This window comes from Pongo pygmaeus, chromosome 4, assembly GCF_028885625.2.
Source record: "Pongo pygmaeus isolate AG05252 chromosome 4, NHGRI_mPonPyg2-v2.0_pri, whole genome shotgun sequence".
Taxonomy (NCBI): domain Eukaryota; kingdom Metazoa; phylum Chordata; class Mammalia; order Primates; family Hominidae; genus Pongo; species Pongo pygmaeus.
The window spans coordinates 31704879-31726710 of record NC_072377.2 but is presented as its reverse complement, the minus strand read 5'-3'; the positions used below and the strand labels follow the sequence as shown (position 1 = coordinate 31726710).

General features: G+C 37.8%; 1 protein-coding gene across 4 annotated transcripts in view; it reads right to left on the bottom strand.

The window, feature by feature from the left end:
* The window catches only part of CDH6 (cadherin 6), a 137324-nt gene that overhangs the window by 41928 nt on the left and 73564 nt on the right, over nucleotides 1–21832 (bottom strand). For all 4 annotated transcript variants that reach the window (XM_054489443.2, XM_063664688.1, XM_063664685.1 and 1 more), the window contains exon 2: nucleotides 15805–16160. In XM_054489443.2, the coding sequence (XP_054345418.1) occupies nucleotides 15805–16032 (228 nt within the window). In that variant the 5' untranslated portion in view covers nucleotides 16033–16160. The remainder of the gene's footprint in view (nucleotides 1–15804; nucleotides 16161–21832) is intronic.

Here is a 21832-nt window from a genome sequence, read left to right as displayed (position 1 = left end):
AATATAGGAAGTAAATCACTTCTTAGCATGGCACAATGAATAAGAGCAAGATTTGAGTCCAGGTGGCTTACTCTATTAACCACAACACATTTTTTTCCTGTGTTTTTACATTTAGTTCTGTAAACATTCATTAAAGGCTTACTCTGTACTAAACAATATTTTGAGTTACAACGAATTATCTAATTCAGTGTTTTTCAGCCTCTGCTCTATTGGCATTTTGGGCTAGGTAACTGTTTGGGGAGCTGTCCCATACATTATAGGATGTTCAGCAGAGTCCTTGGTCCCTATCTACTAGGTGCCAGTAGCGTCTTCCCAAGATGTGACAGCCAAAAATGTCTCCAGATATTTCCAAATGTCTCCTGGGGTCAGAAAATTGAGAACACTGATCAAACTTAAATCTGTCTGTCTCTCTCTCTCTCTCTTTTTCCATCCATCCATCCATCCATCCATCCATCCACCCATCCATCCATCCATCCATCCATCCTTCCATCTTTCTTATCAATGTGTACCTTGTGACTTTTAAAAAACACTTAAATAATACCATAAGGGATCTGTATTTGCAGAGATTCAGCATAACCCTACTCAATTCAATGTTTTATTTTTTGTTACATTTAATAACCCCTGATATAGACCTTGTGTCACGTGGAGGAGAATGTTTGACAAAGTGTTAAAAGCAAAAGAAGTTTACGCCTAAACACAGCAGAAATTTACTAATTCCCTTGACAATTATTTTTTACACTCAATACCTTGAATTTTATGTCAAAAGTACCAGAGTCACTTAAATGAACACAACTTTAGAGTGATAATAGTGGTAGTAGGCAGACTAATGCACCTGCTCCCCCAAAGATGTCCGTGTCCTAATTCCCTGGACCTGTGACTGTGTTTCCTCACATAGCAAAAAGGACTTTACGCATGTGATCAAGATAAGGATTTTGAGATGGGGAGATTATCTTGGATTACCCAGGTGAGCCCAAGGTAATTGCAAGGGTCCTTACAAGGGAAAGAGATAGGGGAGAGTTGGAGTGAGATGGAAATGTGATGATAGGAGCCGAGGACAGAGAGAGAGAGAGAGAGGAAGAGAGAGAGAGAGAGAATTTGAAGTCACTATGCTTCTGGGCTTGAAGACGGAGGAAGGCGCCATGAGCCAAGAAGCCAAGGAACGCAGGTGGTATCTAGAAGCTGGAAAAGACGGGAAATGGATCCTTCCCTGAAGCCTCCATAAAGACATCTTGCAGACACCTTGATTTTAGCCCAGTGAAACCCATTTCTGACCTCCAGAATTATAAGATGATAAATTTATATTGTGTTAAGCCACAAATCTGTGGTGACTTGTTACAGCAGCAACAAGAAACTAAGACAGTAGCTCCGTATTTCTGAAATTCAAGGTGAACTGAAACTGCATGTGGTCCTTCAAGAATCCCAGTGGAGGAGGGAAGAAAACTAACCCTTCCTGAACGCTTTACTGTGTATCAGGTACTGCAAAAATGGTTAGTGTGTTGCATGCATTAATTCTAACAATGACTCCAGGGGGTAAGTTTTATTTTCTCCATTTTTTCAGATTAGGAAACTGAGGCCAGAGAGATTAAGTAATTTACCCAAAGTTAAGTGCAGAGCCAGAAAGGATACCGAGGCCTGCCTGACTTCAAAGTCTATTCTCATTCACATCAAAGCAACCCTCCCCACACTGATTATAAACACTTCTGTATTCATTGTATTTATTATCAGACCCCAGGCTAAGTTATTTGTAAATTCTACTGCCACAAATGATACAAACTATGATAAATGTTATTGTTCATTCGAGATTTGTCAATTAAACAAATGCCTTTTAGTTTATTAACTGCATAAAGTTATTTCCCCAAAAAGGCATTGTTTACTGCTTTATGCTTGGCTTTTGAAGTCCAAGTTCCCTCTTGCCTTGGCCGACTGTGACATTAGTCTCAGCTCCTGCTTAGTCTAACATTTTCATTTTCAAAAAGCCAGTGGTAAATCAAGCTGAGAGCCAGATCCCAGTCAAAAATTGATTTAGTAAGGCATTGTAACTCACCAGTTAGAATGCTACCTTTTTGCTTTATAGTGTAACCTCTTCAGCAATCACCAAAAAAGGATACACACTCACAAACACACCCCCCCCCACACTCCCCCAGCCCCCTTTCTCTTTCTCCCTCTCTCTCTCTCTCTCTTTGACAAATATGCCTTGGAGGAGAATATCAATAGATAAAATGCAGGCATTTGAGATATGATAATTCAAAGGGCAGAAATTTAAAAAAAGTGTTCCTTAATAGCAAATGGACTTTTTCCAAAACATGTTCTTCCTGAAAGGTAAAAAATATGTTGGATATTATATTCTTTTATGTTGACTTTTACTTAGGATCTAAAAAGTTAAAGCTATGTATCTCTATAAGACAAATGACTATTTTTTACTTAAATTCATAACTCTCAAGCATCCTGTATGTGCACAATAAACGACGAGTAAATTGTATTCTATAGCCTCTCATACTGTCAGGGAATTAATGGCAAATGATTCTAGGAAAGAAGATAATGAGCTCATTTATTAGTTTTTTTTTTGCTTGGGAACCAGCTTAGATTTCAAAAGCTCTCCTCGTCTTCCTCATTTTGAAAGCTCCCTTTCTCCTTTCTGTTGTCCTTTTTCTTCTCCTCCTCTCCTCTTCCTCCTCCATTTCAAAAGCTCTCCTTCTCCCCCTCCTCCTCTTTCAGTTAAAGAAACCAACTGAAACACTAGAGAAGAGAAATTCATACTATCTGACGGCCCCGCTGGGGAAAGTGTCCTCACTGCAATGTCAGTGGCATGAAATTTGTGCTCCTCTTCCTCCCATGTATGTCACTGTTTCATTTGTCCACCGTATCTGAAATACTCTCTGCTGCTTTAATATCTTAATAATGTGATGTAGGGAAAGAGTATCAGACTTAAACCCCTCAAGAAAGCTGAACTCTAGCCTCAGCTTTGGTACTGTGCTGGCAATGGCCCTGCGGTCCCTGAACTCCTTTGAGCCTGTGTTAGGTGCTTACACGCAAAGGGAATGAATCATGTTCAACTAGAGAGTGGTTATGTGGATCACCTGAGGAAGTTCAACTAGAGAGTGGTTATGTAGATCACCTGAGGAATGCTTGTACATGTGACAGCATTTTATAAGCTGTAAAGCTTGACACAATACGAGACAATATTATCATTGCTCCCTATCTTCACTGGAAGTTTTCTGCCATGAAACTCTGCTATAAGATAATCTGTGATGACTCGTAGCCTGCCAGGAAATACTTTCTCTTGTGTTGAACTCTCTTTTCTCTCTCTTCCATCCTACACCTTCCCCTTCTTTAGGTGTTACTTGCTGGTTTGTGTGGCAGTCAAGATTTCGACGCCCACATTATCATTTTAAAACTCAGGGAAGTGATGTCTACTGTTGAAAAGGAGATAAAATGAAATGAAGTACCACCACTCAACTTTGCCCAAGTCACTTAATTTTCTCGATTTGACTTGAAGGCTCTATTTTCCTTTAAGAGGTAAGTGGATTGGTAATCAGAAAGAGCATAGCTTTAATACAAGCTAAATATCTGCCCTTTGTTTTTTCTTTTAACATGATACATGTGGTTGGGAGGATAGACAGAACAGTCAAGGCACAAACAGCATAAGAAAGTACAGTTGACCTTTGAACAACATGAATTTGAACTGCATGGGTCCACTTCTATACTTAGATTTTCTTCTGCTTCTGCCACCCCTGAGGCAGCAAGACCAACCCCTCCTTCTTCCTCAGCCTCCCCAACATGAAGGCTATGAGGATGAAGACCTTTATGGTGATCCACCTCCACTTAATCAATAGTAAACACATTTTCCCTTTCTTATGATTTTCTTATTAGTTTTTATTATTATATATATATTTTGAGGCAGGGTCTCACTCTGTCACCCAGGCTAGAGTGCAGTGGCATGATCTTGCTCACTGCAGTCTTGACCTCCCGGTCTCAAGAGATCCTCCGACCTCAGGTAGCCGAGACTACAGGTGCACGCCACCATGCCTGGCTAATTTTTTGTAATTTTTTCTTTTTTGGTAGAGATGGAGTTTTGCCATGTTGCCCAGGCTGGTCTGGAACTTCTGGGCTCAGATGATCCACCCACCTCGGCCTCCCAAAGTGCTTGGATTACCAACATGAGCCATTGTTCCCAGCCATAATTTTCTTAACAATATTTTCTTTTCTTTAGCTTACTTTAAGAGTACAGTATATAACAATATAACACACAAAATATGTGTTAAGTCTTCCAGTCAATCGTAGGCCATTTGTAGCTAAGTTTTTGGGGAGTTGAAAGTTATACAAGACTTTTCAACTGTGCAGGTTGGTGCCCTCAACCCTTGGGTTGTTCAATGTTCAAGTATAATACTTTTCTTATTTCCTAGAGGAGAACTTTGCTGCCTGGGGGGTATTGATCCTCATTGACCCCTAATGCCTCTGACCCCTCAAAAAGCCTCATGCTCCAGAATAATAAGGAAATGAGCCAGATTTTTATGTTTCACAATTTATGAAAACAAAACAATCCATCATGCTAAAGCTTTGTGTAACTGTATTTTAAAGCAGGATTTTCTCTACATTTCCTCTTTTGTGCTTCTTTTCTGATTTGTACTCATAAGTAATAGAAAGCACTAAGATGAGATTATTTTCCAGAAATGATTGTTTTCTGTGAGAACTCAAAATATGTTGATTAAAAGATATAGTTGGTTAAAAAAAGAATGTCATTACATAGAATTTTTCTGTCCCTATATTATCACATTTCTCTCTATAGCTGATATTTTTGTGAATTGTTGCAATCAACAATCTCAGGTTTTAAATGATTTCTCTTTTACCGAACACTTGAATTGTCTGTACAATGTAGCTTCTTAGCAATTTTAAGAAAAAGAAATTTGTTTTCCATTGGCCAAATCTGTTTGCCTTTTTCTCATTTTGTTTCAAACTTTCTTCTACCGAGACCCTAAATAATGTCTAATTTTAATTTGTAAATGTCTTAAAGGAACCAGCTTTCATGATACAATATTATTTGTTATATCTTTTCTTATTTTTCTTGTTAGTTTGTGCACGGACCACCATGTTGTCTTTTGTTCCTTTGTTTTGCACTAAGGAAGCTTGAGTTTTCGTCTTTTGTATTATAAAATATTTGTGCCATTTTGATATGAAATTTCCAGAGGTAGTTTTCATAGAAAGACTTTCATAACACACTTGGTTTATATATTTACTACCTAAAACATCCTTGAACTTTAAAGACACTAGATTTTCCATTGTTAAGCTAATGCCACAAAACACTATCAATGATATTCATATCAAACCATTGCATCAATCAATTGGGAGGCATAGAAATCAAATGTCAACATGGAGACTATAGTTAATATCATACTGTATACTTAAAATTGGCTAAGGGAATAGATCTTAAATGTTCTCATCACACACACAAATGCACATACACACAAATGGTAACTGTGTGAGGTAACAGATATGCTAATTAGCATGATAGTAATCATTTCACAATGTATATCAAAATATCATATTGTACTCCCTAAGTATATATAATTTTTGTCAATTATACCTCAATAAAGCTGGAAAAATTGGAATGTAGTTTTTAGATAACAAGGTGGTTTTTTAATATTCTGTGCTCACTGTAGCTTGACTCAAGTAGTATTTGGCTGTTTTTATGTGCAAAAATATGTGCTAGGTACTACTGGCTATATAAGGATGAATAAGACACATAGGCTAGGGTCTTGCAGAGTTTGCAAAGATGTAAGTATTCCAAAGTTTGCATTCAATATCTGAAGTGCTAATTAAAAGAGTAGGCCTGGGATCCAATTTGAAACACTGCTTAATATATTTAAGGTCAAAGTTCAACCTTAAACAAAGAATTAACTATTCTGTCTTAAAAAGGTGAAACATTCAGGGTAATTAAATAATTAAATCAACAGTAATTTTCTCACAATAAAACTTTGGTTCAATTATATAAGGAGATTACGATATTAATCCTAACTTAACTGTGATAACGATTCCTATTTAAAACCTTATTATAACCCAAGTGAAAAGATCATTTAAAAAATTGTTGGGTGCCTTAAACTTTCTTATTACAAACAAACAAGAGTTAACCAGATTCTATAATAACATTCATGGCAATTGAAATAATATAAACCCCAAATTGTACCATAAAGGGATGACGTTTTCAAATGAAAGGATAAATATCCTTAAATAGAGGGGAATCTACCAGTTGCCAGGGATCATCAAACAATGTGAGGTGTCGTGTGCATATTATTTTTCTTATAGTTAGAATAATAAAGGCAACTTCATATTTTTATATAAACTCATGCCCCGAATTGCTGTTAATGCATCAGACTCAGCTGCCTTCACTGCTCTGGCACCATCTTCTGACCCATAATACTTGGCTTCACAACATTGTCTATGAGTGGGATCACCTGTTCATCTTTGGCTCTTTTTTTCTCTCCATTTCACCTGTTCTTTGAAGGCACACTTCACAGCAGGGCACCTTCCCTCCTTACGCGGGTCTTGCTTTAGTTCCTTACCGGTAAGTGTGATATGTTGGGCCCTGTTCTAAGCCTTTTCTGTGTATTAACTTATTTAATTCTCACCTCAATAATTTTATGACTCCTTTCATTTAACAGTTGAGGAATCGAGGGGGCAAAGGGAGATTAAATTACTTCCCTAATATTACACACGTAGTCAGAAGTGCAGCTGAGGCTGAAACATAGTCTGCTCATGCTATTGACTTACACTCTCTAGCGAGTAATTGTTGAATGAATGAAAAGCATTTTCTCTCCAAATCTATTCCAAAAAGGCCATAACTGAGATAACTTCTTCAACTACCTTCTTAACTCCAATCTCCATTCCCTCTAGTGGGCATTAAATCCCATATTTTGAGTGATATTTCAAGCTTTTTATTATACCCTTATCACTGTCCTCAAGTCCTTTGAAACACACCAACTCACCTAAAATATTTATTCATATTTTTTATATGTATATTTTTAAATCTTTTAAAATGCCTCTCTTTTTTGTGCATATATATTCTCTGTGAATAAAAAACTGGAAGAAACTATAAATGATTTCCCTGGGAAATATTTTGGCATGCTTCTTTGCTTCTTATTCCAGGTCACATAATTTCAAATTTGACCCCTTACATGGGCCTTTGAGAATACCCATTACTTTTACTTATGTATTGATAATTGTGATAAAAAAGCTCTAATTTTCTTATGGGGAATTCTGTACTTCTTTTTGATCTATCTTCAATTCTAGATGGAAAGAAAGGTTTGCAAAGAACACTGAGATATTTAGCATGTTCATGATGGTTATATTTTATTGTCATCTTGGTAACTGGCAAAATAAAAGCTTGTAGGAAGATGGGAGTCTGCGCCCAGCAGCCTACACCAACACACACAGAGTTGCCCCCTCCAGGTTGCAATGGCACATTGACATCTAAATCTAATCTCCTAATTTGATGAAGGCTGTCAAAGGGAGGACCCCTCCTGAATGTCTGTTTATTTTTGGTAAATGTGGGTGGAACATAAGGAAGACATTTTTAAATTTGGCTAGAGAGGTTGAGGCCTCTAAAAGTTAAATGTATAATTCTGGTTACAATGTATTCTTGGCTTTTCATATCAATGGAAATGAAAAACACCCGCGGTTTAGGAATCTATTGATGCTTGATTACAGTATGTCAGGAATCTATTATCTGATTTTTGAAATAAAATTTAGTCAAAATTAAAATTAGGGATTTTTGTTCTACCAAAAAGAGACATGGACTCACATGTTCAATGCAGCATTATTCACAATAGCAAAGACATGGAATCAACCTAGGTGCCCGTCAATGGTAGACTGGATAAAGAAAATGTGCTATGTATACACCATGGAATACTATGCACCCATAAAAACGAATGAAATCATGTCCTTTGCAACAACATGGATGCAGCTGGAGGCCATTATCCTAAGTGAATTAACATAAGAACAGAAAACCAAATATGGCATGTTCTCACTTATAAGCAGGAGCTAAACATTGGGTACTCATGGACGTAAGGATGGCAACAATAGGCACTGGGGACTACTAGAGTGGGGAGGGAGGTGGAAGGGAGAGGGGCAGGAGTTGAAAAACTAACTGTAGAGTACTATGCTCAGTACCTGGGTGATGGGATCAGCCATACCCCAAACCTCAGCTTCACGGAATATAATCAGCTAACAAACCTGCACATGTACTCTCTGAATCTAAAATGAAGTTGAAAACAATTAGAGATCTTGATTTTAAAAGAAATGGAAACTAGGATGTTGGCATTCAGCTTATTTATATTCCTATCTGCTACTACAGACCCATATTATGACAAAAAAATGAAGAACTCTGGTGCAATCAGTATTTAGATGGTTTACTAATACTACGAACAAGTTATGCGGATCAATAAAGAAATACTTAACAATGCCTATAGAATAGATTCAAAGGGCTGTGTCCATAATGAGCATGGGAGCCTCTCTAATCTTGCAACAACTTCTACCTCTGTTTAACTTGTTGGAGTGTGGAAGTAACAGCTACCGTGGGAACAAAAAGGATCCAAACTCTTCACTCTTTTCTTTACTTTGACTCCTTGTTTGTTTATTTATTTATTTATTTATTTATTTTTTTGAGACAGAGTCTTTCTCTTGCCCAGGCTGGGAGTGCAGTGGCGCGATCTCGGCTCACTGCAACCTTGGCCTCCCAGGTTCAAGCGATTCTCATGCCTCAGTCTCCTGAGTAGCTGGGATTCCAGGCATGCGCTACCACGCCCGGCTAATTTTTGTATTTTTAGTAGAGATGGGGTTTTGCCATGTTGGCCAGGCTGGTCTCGAATTCCTGACCTCAAGTGATACGCCTACCTTGGCCTCCCAAAGTGCTGGGATTACAGGCGTACGCCAGATGCCCAGCTCGATCCCTCCATTTTGTTCAGCAAATTGAATTCAAGCAGGAGGCTCTAGCATTCCACCGGCATGATGAAATGGAAGCTGGAGGATCTGGGGTCGGTTCTTTGTGAGGCTTTCTCTATTATTCTGCTGTGTGGCTGGCCAGGGTAAGAGTTGCCTTGGGTTTATGACCGAGGCCAGACATTCTAACTTTTCTGCTCTCCACATGAGCTACTGTGCACAGAGGGAAGTTTAAGAGCCAGAAAATTGCTGCTATACAAGACATTTTCTTAGTATCAAATAGCAAATTGAAACTTTTGTCATTAAGAAAGTGAAATCAGTTGGTTTCACTTTCAGTGGAAACAAATGAGGATTATTGCCAATAATGGCTGTTGAGAAGTTACTTCTAGAAATATTTTCTAAGAAGTATATGCAGTGAGCAAGTCTATGCATGCACTTTCTCTTAAATATGCTAACTCATAGAAACATAAAAATGTTAGTTAAATGGCTGAGCATTAAATTTAAATGATGAAGAAGAGAGATGTGCCCAAGGCACTTGCCCTGATTCGGGGAGAAAAGATTATTGCAGGTCATTGAACCAGAACGGAAGTTTAGAGAGGGTTATCAAGGGAAAGAAAAAGATACTTAAAAAAAAAATCACAATGACCAGAAAGATCACTAATTGCATATCTACTTTTAAAATGCTCACATGTAACTATTTTGAATACCACTAATGTGTTCTGGAAATTAAAAAGTAAAAGGAATGTGCATAACAATAAGGCAAACATTCGAAACATTTGTGCAGCTCTTTAAAAGTAGCCTTTAAAAAAATTTTTTTTTTCTCTCTACCTTTGGGTTTCACACAATAGATTCTCAATAAGTATTTGTGGTATTGCGTAGAATGCAATCATTGAACACCAACGCATGTTCCGGGTTTTTTTCACTTGTTCTTCAAAATGGCTTTGCAAAGTGGACATACGGGGGAGGGTATATAACTGAGTAGCTAGGTGGTCAGATAGTATTGTCTGTCGGGGTCTTAGCAGTGTGAGACAATGGCCTGAAATACTTGACTGCTCTGAGCCTTAGTTTACTCATCTGTAACATAGGGATGGAAACAATACCCATGCATTAGGGTTGCTGCGAGGATCCAATGAGATAACCCACTTGAAGCACTTAGGGCAGGGTTTAGAACAAAGCAATGCTCAGAAAATATCAGCTATGACGATGCTTTCATCTGATATTGCTATTTGAAGCAACAAGTGGTTCAGAGACTCGCTGAATCACGCATGGAATTAGTGCCAGGAGGTTTCTATTCTTCAGCTTATGCTCTTTTTAGGAAAAAAAATAGTGTAAGAATTAAAAAAAGCAACATTTCAACGACGGCATCTTTTAAGTAACCTTTCAGAACGGATAAAATATTGCTTCATGTTTACTAATTTGGATCATGTAATTATAGTAACAAACAATTGCTCATTTCTAATTTTAAAGGTGTGTATGGCTGACAACTTTTATTTTTATGGTCTGTTAAAACATTACTGTCTAATTATCTTGAGAAGAGTGACTTCATTGAATTGGGTAGACATTAATTTTAAAGACTGAGGATAAAGGCATATTGGGAAAGCCTGTACGTTAAGGCCTCAAATAGAACCCACATTTTCAAAATGTTTTGAAAAAATACAGCCTCTCAATTTTTTTGAAAACTGTCTCCTCAAAACCATCACCAACTTCCATCAGAAAATACCTTTGAAAGTATGCAATTTATTAAATTCCATAAAAACAGATCTCCTGGCATGTTACTAAAAATAGAAGCACCTTGAATGCGTAGTGGAGGCTGGTCTTATGTATACATTGTGTGGAAGGAGGGGTTAAAGAACGTTGTGGATAAAATGGAGCAGATGGGAATTCAGTGTTGCTATAGCTGTTGAATGGTACTGTGCAAATCTTCTGCCTAAAGTTAGGCATAATTCTGATATTTTAAGTAAATTCCTCTTTGTATTAATGAATGCCTATGTCTTCAAACTCTAATCTGTATCTACATCTACCTGTGCTCTTTTTTTCTTATGGAATGTAATCTTAGACTATATACCTATCATCATCAAGAAATTGCTATGTTACATAAAACAGGCTAGAGAGTTACAGGGATCTCTGAAAATGTGGAATTATAAGGCTTCCCTCCATTTTTCTATTATATTAAGTTTACATAAGCCAAAGATAACCCAAGTGGATTTTGTATAAAAATAAAATACTCTTTTCTTTAGCCCCTGACAAGAAAATATGTACCTCTTTTTTTCTGTGTCAGTGTTAGGACTTTTTCACTCTGCTGGCTGTTCAATCTCTAAATCTCTCACTCTTTGAACTCCAGCTTCGGACCTTTGGCTTCTTCATCCGATTAATTGGGAGGTCCTGGCAATTCTCCCTCTGAAGTATAAGCTAACATCTGCTCTGTCTTTAGATGGGGTTCAAACACCTAAGAAGCTCTGCTGAGCCCCAGAGCCTGGTTGGCTCTTCTCCTTTTTATTTTGATAACACTTTGTGGATGCCCAATTCATGACTGAACTTGCCACATTCTGTTATCACGGTTGGCAGTAACATCCTCCTAGGACAGTGGTGCCCAAATTTGGCAACATGTTAGAATCATAAATAATTAAAAACCAACTAAATCAGAATTTCTGGGGAGGTGAGACCCAGGGAAGGTATTTTTAAAAGCAGCACTTCTCAAATTTTAACATGCGTACAATTCACCTGGGGATCTTGTTAAAATGCAGATTTCTGATTCATTCAGATTGGAAGTGGGGCCTGAGACTCTGCCTTCCTAACAAGTTCCCAGGTGCCACAGATGCCACTCATGCTAAAGCAGCTCCAAGCAGCCCCCAAATGGAGATGTGGTTTAGAAAACAATCACATCCCGTTTTTATATCTTAAACTCACGAACTCAGAAACTTACCCGACACAGGACCACTTATTTCTTCCTATCCTGTTATCTGTCCCTGCCACTACCATTTTAAGTGAGTGGATGTTGGCATTTTCTCATAAATCAGAATTTGGTTTGTCAATATTTCAGCTATAATGGGCTTTCTCCACTTTCCTCCCCACCTTGTCTTGTCCGTGTCTCTGCATTCATCTCACTGGCAACAGAACGCAGTGGAAGGCTGAGGAAGGTTAAGACGGAGGAGGAAGGTCTTGCTGCAGTTGCTTGTGCTTCAGTTGTAAAGCACCATCTTGTCTATTCTTGTCATTGGCTGTTGTGACCCCCACCGCCACCCATGACGCTCTCTTTTTTCCTCCCTTCTACACCTGAAAGCCCTTTGTTTCCCTCACTTATTCTCATTTTCCTCACTCCACCATCCTCACAATGACTTACCACAAATTAATTTGTGTCGTCATAATTTCAAATCAACACAAACAGATGTTTATAATGTAAATATTTCTTTCTTCTATTTTAAGTGTTGTTTTCTCAACAACATTACTTTTCCTCAGTTAATGCTTCTATCCTTCCGCATACAGATAGATCTTTTGAGTGTTAGGCACCCACGATAGGCTCTGAGTGACTTTTATTTAGTAGTAATCTGCTTGAATAGCATGTTAAAGGTTCTATTAGCCTTGGTACACCTTTATACGTCAACCTAACTATTCTAGTGGTTCCCAGAGTATGCACTGAGGCAACCTGGGTTGCAGGAGGGAGCTGACCAGGAAATATTTAAAAATTTTCAGGGATAGCCTGGTGTGGTGGTTCATGTCTGTAGTCTCAGCTAGTTGGGAGCTGGGGCAGGAGGACATCTTGAGCCCAGGAAGTCAAGGCTGCAGTAAGCAGAGACTGCGCTGCTGAGCTTAAACCTGGGTGACACAGCAAGACCCCAGCTCAAAAAAGAAGAAAAAAAAAATAAAAAAAAAGGAAGGAAAAGGAGGGAAATAAGCAGCACGTGACCTCTGCAGACCCCTTGCGAATTACTAGCTCAAGGTAGTTCACAGTTTCAACAGTAGGTGGTGCTGCATTCCTTTCAATGATTTATATTTATAAAGCTGGGTTTTCCATAGTGGCTGTGATAAAAAGCAATTACAGTGCAAAAATCAAGGTGGAAAAGGAAATGAGAGAGCTGTGTCCGATCTGATTGAGAAATTGTGCCGTGCTCAAGAGATGCACACATACCATTTGTAAGTGTGGTTAAGAGTGAAATAATTTTTTTGGGTCAATTTATGTGTATCATTTTTTCAAATAATTATTAAGTTGTTAGAACAAAAATTCTTATTAAGTTGTTTGAGTCTAACTATTTAATACATGGCACTATAAGGTATTTCTTTGAGCCTAAGGGCTCTGTGAACCAAGAAAGTTTTGGAACCTCTGCTCTGGTCTAATCGTTTTTTCCGGCCAAAAGTTTCCTGACCTAGTGAAGCTGGATAATCGCATCAGGTGTCTCTTTTATTCCAGATAAATTAAAGGTGGACCAACTTGTGGCCACAAATGAGGGGCAGCTCTCTCCTTTATCTTTTTTAAAAACGTATTTTTTTCTATTATTTTTAATTGCGGTAAAAAATACTAGTCTAATTGTTTCATCTGTTGATATCATATAACTTCAAAGAGGAATTTGAGAAAATGCCATATCAACAGCTCAAAAACACCTCTAACAAGTGTCTGATACAGCCATGGAGGTAACTTTGACAAATTCAGTTGTTGCCCTTGATTTTTTTTTCCAGCAAATATCTCATCTGTTATAACTACAAGGAGGAGAAGGAGGGGCAGCAGGGAAGGACAGGTGATGAAGAGGGAGGGAAATTTATCTAGCTGCCCATAAAATATTCAAATCCACTAATCCAGTCAAAGCTGTGGTTGGGAAGAGATTTTGCCATGGTTCTCTATATTTTCCACTGAGCTTTCTTAATTACCTCAGTTTACTTCTACAGTGATATGAAAGTCAATATGCCACTTCAATGCGTTGCACATGGATTTAGTAGAACATACACAATGGATTTTTACCAATAATAGTAACTTCTTTATGTACCTACTTTGTCCCTGTCACTAGTGCCTTTATCACTTTACTGCAACTTCACCAGGTAGGCATTGCTGCATGCACTTTCTAGATGAAGAAACAAAAGCCCAGAAAGGTTAACAACCTGTCCTAGGTCACATAATTGGCAACTGGCAGCACAGTGATGCATTCTCGGATCTGTTCGAGTCCACAGCTTGTAACTTTTCCCCATGGCAATATTCTCACAATTATAATTGTAAAACTGATTCTTACGAGGTTTTAGCCACTGCTGTTTCTAGTATCCTGAAATAACCTGCCCGCCCCCCCCTTTTTTTTTTTTAAAGAATATGTGGCATTATAGATGTAAAATGGTATCACAATTGGAGAGGAAAACTGGAAAGGAAAAAGGGGAACCATCATTTAGATAAAGCACTTTTTAAAACAATCTTCTATGGCAACAATGCTATTTGTGTTGTAAAAAGTGCTTTAAAGATTTTAAGATGATGATTATTTTTTACAACCATCACCCGATTCACCTAGTGTTCTTCAAATTTCACGAAGGAAATGGAGTGAAGTACGAGTAGCTGAACTGTCTTTAGTAGTCACACAGAGTGTGAATTTCACAGCAAATACATGGCTAGATCCTTGGGGATCTGTGTTGACGTTCACCCCTTCACTGAATACTTCCTCTCTTACTTTATTCTACATTAATAATTCACATCATTGGAATACTTCCTGGTTACGTCAGCCCAAGCCGTGGACGGCTTTCCTTCATTTACGGTGGTAAATACTTAAAGAGAATATTTACATATGGTTATTCAGGGATATTTGATCACAGATTGAAGTGTGAACATGCAGCCTTTGGAATCTGCAAAATGTATGTTTTTTGCATGATATCCTAATATAGATGTCTTAAAATCATAGCTGTAATCATAAATGAATGCATTTTCTCATGTATCTTTTTATGTTCATTATCAGTTTGTTTATGAAGGGATGTGTGACAATGATTTTTAAAAAATCAACATTACCTTATGAGGCACAGAACCTACAAAGTACAAACCTGTAACCCTGGTTTTTTCTTTGACATCTTTTCAGTATGCAGATATTCTGCAACAAGGATGGAGCTGATGATAAAATTCCAGCGAAACTCACGATGACAGGCTAACCAAGCTGTTTCCCTGACTCAGCTCCAGAATCTGTGAGGGCTATAATAAGTGATGCCTCCTCACTTTACTTTCTGGAGTCAATAAAATGGTCAGATGATATTTGGAAAGAGTACCTTTACATAAGCATTTTTCTCTTTTACAAATTTTGCCATAGTTAAATCACAAGATTTTGAAATACCTGTTTTTTGCCAACTATTTGAGATAACACTAAACAGTAGCAGCAGCAGCAGCTGCCAAATCTAAGGCAGTGGTGGGTTTTGACAGCAAAGGGCTCCATTTGGCCAGAGAAGGGATGGTGCTATAGGTAGCAAAGTTAAGAAGTAGTTAATTTGAACTTGGCCAAAGGACTATAGCTCAGAATATTTGCTTTTAGAATGAGAGAAAAAGGAGCCTTCCTTTCCTTACAGCTCAATCTCTCCATTCTGATTTTTAATACACCCTACTTTGTAGAATAGCCAGACCACATTTTTTAAGCTACAGTAAAAATTAAAGGATTTATGATACTCCTATGTGGATGGTTGTGGGTGTCTCACTTTCAACTGGAGCATTTTCTTTCTCTTTGTTGCAGGGCTAACATTTCTCAGCTTTTTGCTACAGTCTTCTTCCCGAAACTACTCAAGTGGAAAAAAAAAAAAAAAGTCTTACCAGATCAGCAACAATTCTTACTATATTGGGGAATAGTACACATCCTCCCCGTCTATTTATTAGAAGTAACTTCTTCAGGCTTTAAACCCAGAATGTCAAAGCACTCAAAGGAATCCTACCTTGCCCACGTACTGATAATCGGATCCTGTGTATTCCTCCAGGAGAAAGAACTGATTCCACATCCAGCTCCTTTTTGAACGGTTCAGCTCATTTTTGCTGTTTCCAGAGAGCTCCAGGGCCCTTTTCTTTGCTGGGAAACCACTAGTCCTCTTTGATAGTGGAGTTGAGAGAGTTGGGTAGGGCTGGCCCACCCAAAAGAGCAGCAAGAAGTAGCGGTAAGTTCTCATGCTGATGGCACCGTCGAGTCTCTGGGTAGTGAGTGCCCCACTCTTGGAAGTGCCTTTTTCACTGCACCGTATCCAGCCTCATTCCTCCTTCCTTCCTTAATGTTCTTTGCTTGGCTCTCAGAGGATATCTGGAAAGAATAATAACATATCAAGCATTTTTAGAGATGCTTAAAATTCAGTGTTAGAGCAAATAGGCTGGGAAAAAAGAGGACAGAAATTTGAATAGCAAAACAACAAAAAAAGTTGGCTATCAATTTTGAAATGAAGGAGACGGTCTTCCAGACATGCTAAATGGAAGGCATGTGCTGGGTAGGAAGCTGTTGTTTTCTTTCTCCTTTTCTACCGCTTAAAAATCCTATTTTAAGGAATAGTGTTGCCATAGGTCAATGTGCCAGAATGGATTATTGTGCTACTCTTTTACCTTGGAATATGTGGGCTGAGATCTGGTAGAAAAAATGAGTTTGTGTTTCTGATTCTATTTGCATATTTATCCTCATGAACAAGTCTAAGGCAAGGAATACCACAGACCATTTGAATTCAATTGAAAGTGGATAATGTTGAAATTTCGCTAAAATGTATTGAATCCCTGAGATGTGCCAGGCGTGAGTCAGGCAGAGCCAGCTCTGCAGACTCTTGGCTTCAGAGATGAGCTGTGATGGACCTTTGGGTCAAATAAGGTTGGAAAAGACCATACACCTTCTTTTCGGAGTGCGGATTAGCATATCAAAGTGCCTGAAATAAAGTTTCTAAAGTGATATTTTGCAACAATAAAGATAAGCCTATACATATTTAATCCATCATTTCCCAAACTTGACCAGAAAACTTTTTTTTTCCCCTTAGAGGACCTAATAATACTATAGGTTGGTGATTAAGCACCTATAGAATTTGTATTTAATAGACTGTAAGAATTAAATGAGCAATTCTATTCAAATTTCCTTAGGAAATCCTAAACTTTATCTATAAATTTTTGCCTGTATCATAAACAATCAAGCATATTTTTTAAAACTGGTAAAACTACAATTACATTTATTATAACAAAAATTACAGTTGCACAGTTGCTAGGTAATTTTCACAGATGTATCAAACATATCTAAGTACCACAGTGAGGGCGGTCAACTGTAAGAACTGTAACAAACTGTAACAAAAATGTCAGCTATTATACTTGTGGGTGATAATTTTCCATGGGAAATATTAATTTTCAAAAACACAATCTACCATTAAAAAAATCCTGGTGGCCAGATTGCTTGGTATAGATGTCCCAAATTGGTTTACTATTTTATGCAATTAAAGCCATATATGCCTATGTCTCCTTTAGAAACTTTTCCACATTTTTGGGTGAAAAAAACAGTAAATTACTCCTTTGTCTTACTATTTGATATAGAAAAAACATTGTCTTGCCAGGCGCGGTGGCTCATGCCTGTAATCCCAGCAACTTTGGGAGGCCGAGGTGGGTGGATCACGAGGTCAGGAGATCGAGACCATCCTGGCTAACATAGTGAAACCCCGTCTCTACTAAAAAAATACAAAAAATTAGCCGGGCGTGGTGGCAGGCACCTGTAGTCCCAGCTACTTGGGAGGCTGAGGCAGGAGAATGGCGTGAACCCAGGAGGTGGAGCTTGCAGTGAGCCAAGATCGCACCACTGCACTCCAGCCTGGGCGACAGAGTGAGACTCCATCTCAAAAAAAAAAAAAGAAAAAAAAATTGTCTTAAATAATACTAACAACAACAACAACAACAACAACAAAAAGGAAGTGTTTTGTAATGTGGAACATAATAGTAATTGAACTGGTACATTTACTCTAAACCATGCAGATCAAGAACATGTTTTAGGTAATCTGATTAGTATTTTTTTCTCTACATCAGAAAAGATTGGTTCACTTGATTCTTGTCATTCTACCAGGTAAATGTATATGTGACAAGGTTTTTGTTTGTTTTTCACTCCAGCAATTAGTAATTATAGCCACCTAATACGTGGCTTAGTCAAAGCCTTCTATTGAAAGATAAGTGAAATATTTTATAGTATTTGGCATTTTAAATCCTTTATTCCATTATTATGCATCTTCTTGACAGCAGGCTGGGGAAGTTGAATATTCCACAGGTAAGTAAATTAGTACTGCGACAATTAGCCATACTGGAAAAATGCCAGGCAACAGTATACTTGTCATAATGCAGCCTTGGTACAGGTGTGGAATGACTGACGATCAATTAGGTACGAATGATTCTTCTCTCTCCTCATAGATGGTAGATAAAGGGGACTGAGAGTGCATATGGAGAAAAGCCCTCTAAAGACATCTATTCATTTTTAGTAGCAGAGATTACACTGAGGTCGATTCTGTGGAGATTACATTTTTCTTAATTTCCCTCATTCTCCATTATTTGCAAAGACAAATCCTGCAGTGAAGAATTACACGTCTGCTGCTGCACTCTGTGAGCACCCCATGGTGCTGGCAGGAAAGCGGGATGCGGAGAATGGAGGTGTCAGCTGTTTAAAAGGCAGACTCCTGAAGGCCGTTTTAGAGAAAAATCGATCCCTGTGGGTGTTGTGTGCAAACTCTACAAGCTGTTGCCACTTGAATATTAAATATTGGTTCTTTTTAATATCACAGATACCAAAATGTCAAGTATTTCATTTTTTTTCTTAGTTGGTAATGAGCTTTTAAGTGATAAAAATTTAAGTAGTATTTCCAAGTAGGCTACAACATCTAATTTTGCTACAACCCAGCTCTTTTTGTATCAGCTTGACAGGGTGCATCCTTGCTAAAAACTTAATATATGTAATTGAATTACTATGCTCAAACTCATATTTGATGTTAGTTTTTTAGAGGGATAGATTTCTCTGTGAAATTCTATAGTTTTTTTAAAAAAACCCTTTAAACTGTTGAATATATAACTTAGCAATTCTCATTTAATATTTCTTAATAGGCAGGATTGCATAGTGGTTATGATCATCAGTGCTAGGGTCTGCAACATTAGTCTCTGTGAACCTGGGAAAATGGTTTCATCTCAATGTACCTCAGTTTCTTTATTCTGTAAATGGATAATGATACTATCCACCTCATAGGGTGTTATAAGGATTAAATGAGGCATTACATGCAAACCATTTAGAACAGTGCCTGGCATTTAGTAAGCTATTAATAAGTATTAGTTATTCTAATCACTAATTATTGTTGTTATTCTCATTTGTATTGCATGTAGAGAATCCATCTACAACGCATTGCAAACATCTGCAGAAGATAGTTTATTGATCAGAAAACATCTCTAAGCAAGTCAAAATTTTCTTAAAATTAAAGAATAGAAGCACTTGACAAATCTAAAGTAATTTATATACTAATTGTTTTCTTTTGTGTGGACTTCAATTCAGCATTTATATATACTAATTGTTTTCTTTTGTGTGGACTTCAATTCAGCATTTAACAGTAGTGGTGTAGAAACAGGGAAGGCAGAGATACTGTGTGACTTGTCACCACTGTTTGCATGAAGGAGAAGAATATGGGCCAAAAAGAAAGTTCACTGGAGGATGGACTCATTCATAGAATCTATATTTTCTTCCTTCCATTTTATTACGTTAAGGTTTTAAAAGTCATCTTTATTCAGGTGAAAGAAACTTGGAACTAGCTTTAACTTAGTAATTTTGCCCCTGTAAAAGTGGTACTGGTAATTAACATACTGATATTATTCTAGTGTTATATCAGAAAAGAATTTGATAAATTAAAATGAATGATATCTGCTATGGTTTGAATATCTGCCCCCTCCAAAACTCATGTTGAAATTTAATCCCCCATGTAGCAGTATTAAGAGGTGGGGATTTTAAGACATGATTGGATCATGAGGCTTCTTTCTGCCCTCGTGAATGGATTAACTTGTTCATGGATTAATGGATTAATGGGTTATCATGAGAGGGGGACTGGTGGCTTTATAAGAAGAGGAAGAGAGGCCAAGTGCAGTGGCTCATGCCTGTAATTCCAGCTCTTTGGGAGGCTGAGGTGGGTGGATCACCTGAGGTCAGGAGTTCGAGACCAGCCTGGCTAATATGGTGAAACCCCGTCTCTACCAACAAAAAAAAAAACAACCCAAAAACAAAAATTAGCTGGGCATGGTGGCAGGCGCCTGTAATGCCAGCTACTCAGGAGGCTGTAGCAGGAGGCGCTTGAACCCAGGATGCGGAGGTTGCAGTGAGCTGAGATCGTGCCATTGCACTCCAGCCTGGGCGACAAGAGCAAAACTCCATCTGAAAAAAAAAAAAAAAGAAGAGAGACCTGAATCACATGTTAGCATGCTGAGCCCCCTCACCATGTGATACTATGCAGAGAGTCCCCACCAGTAAGAAGGTCCTCACCAGATGTGGCACCTCGACTTTGCACTTAGTCTCTATAACTTTAAGAAATAAAATCCTTTTCTTTATAAATTATCCAGTTTCAGGTATTCTAAGCAATAGAAAATGAACTAAAACAATTTCCAAATTTTAGATTTTACTTAACCTGAAAAACCATAAATGGGAAAAAAATTAGTATGCTGCAAGCATTCCCCTAAATGCAAAAAACAGGATTCTTATGGTGCAGAACGGTCATACGTTCAAGCAAAGGAAGACAATGGCCCAGAAGCAGCGCAACTTTGAGAACTGTGGGAAACGGTTGATTTCTGAGCAGGCAAAGCAGAGGGGAACCATGTGCTAAGTGGCAATCAGATGTGGTGGATCATTTTGTAGATGTCAGGAAGTAAATGGAAAGGGGAAAGAAGTAAGGGCATGCTTAGATACTGAACTTAAAATAGCAGGCAGGGTTATTCAATCACAAAATACCTGAAGACTAGATGGTAGGAGGGAGGAAAAGCAAAACAAAGTAGATATTGAACCTTTTTTCTGCCCTCACCCTACCCTCCGTTCCCTCTTAGCATTAGGAGACAATCAATTAGAAACATGAACAACTCTATAAAAATAAAACGTGAACTACCTAATTATAGTCTAATGACAGTTTAGCAATGGACGTAAAAGGCTGCTTAATAGACTATGTCTCTTCTTTTCTTTTTGTTGGGATCTTAGTTTTTTGTGAGGAACTTTCTATTTTCTATAGGGAATCGTTTGTATGCTCGGAAATTTGATATGCAAAAGTGGTTGGTGGTCAAGAAAACTAGTTTGAATCTTTGCAGAACCCTGTTTTATTGATGACTAGAAGGTAGTTGAGATGTTTATGGATAGTGGGGCAAGGCTCACATAGCTTTGGTAATTGCATACTTTGAAAATTTATTTGCCTGGCAGCCAATATGCATATGTACTTCAATATCCACAAGAGTGCACGGTCAAGTCCAGATTTTATTTAATACGCGCCATTTTGGAGGAGCCTGGGCCTCATTAATTCAAGTCCTATCAAGGTAGAATATGTGATAATTAATGCAAAGGCTGGGCTGACGTTTTCTTTTGATTAGCAAAATCTTTTTCCCTAGATTATTGGAAATTAATAGTGAAAAAGTATTTCATAGGGATATATAGAATGAGAAGACAAACTAATATGTCCTCAAGTTCCCTAGTGTACTTTGGAATCACCTTTTATTCGCAAATAATTAATATGCTAATTAGAAATTTTTTTATTGATTGAATTGCTTCTCTGGTGACATGTTTGATAACAGTTTGAATGACTCAAATGTATTATCTAGTTTTGAGATACTGATTTTATTACACTATTTGCAGACTAAATAAATATAAGACAGATTTGAGAGCAATATAATTACGTTCAAGTTTTAAAATTTAGACTTGACGTAGATTTGTTCTGGTGTTGTTGATTAATTCTAATCAGTGCAATATTA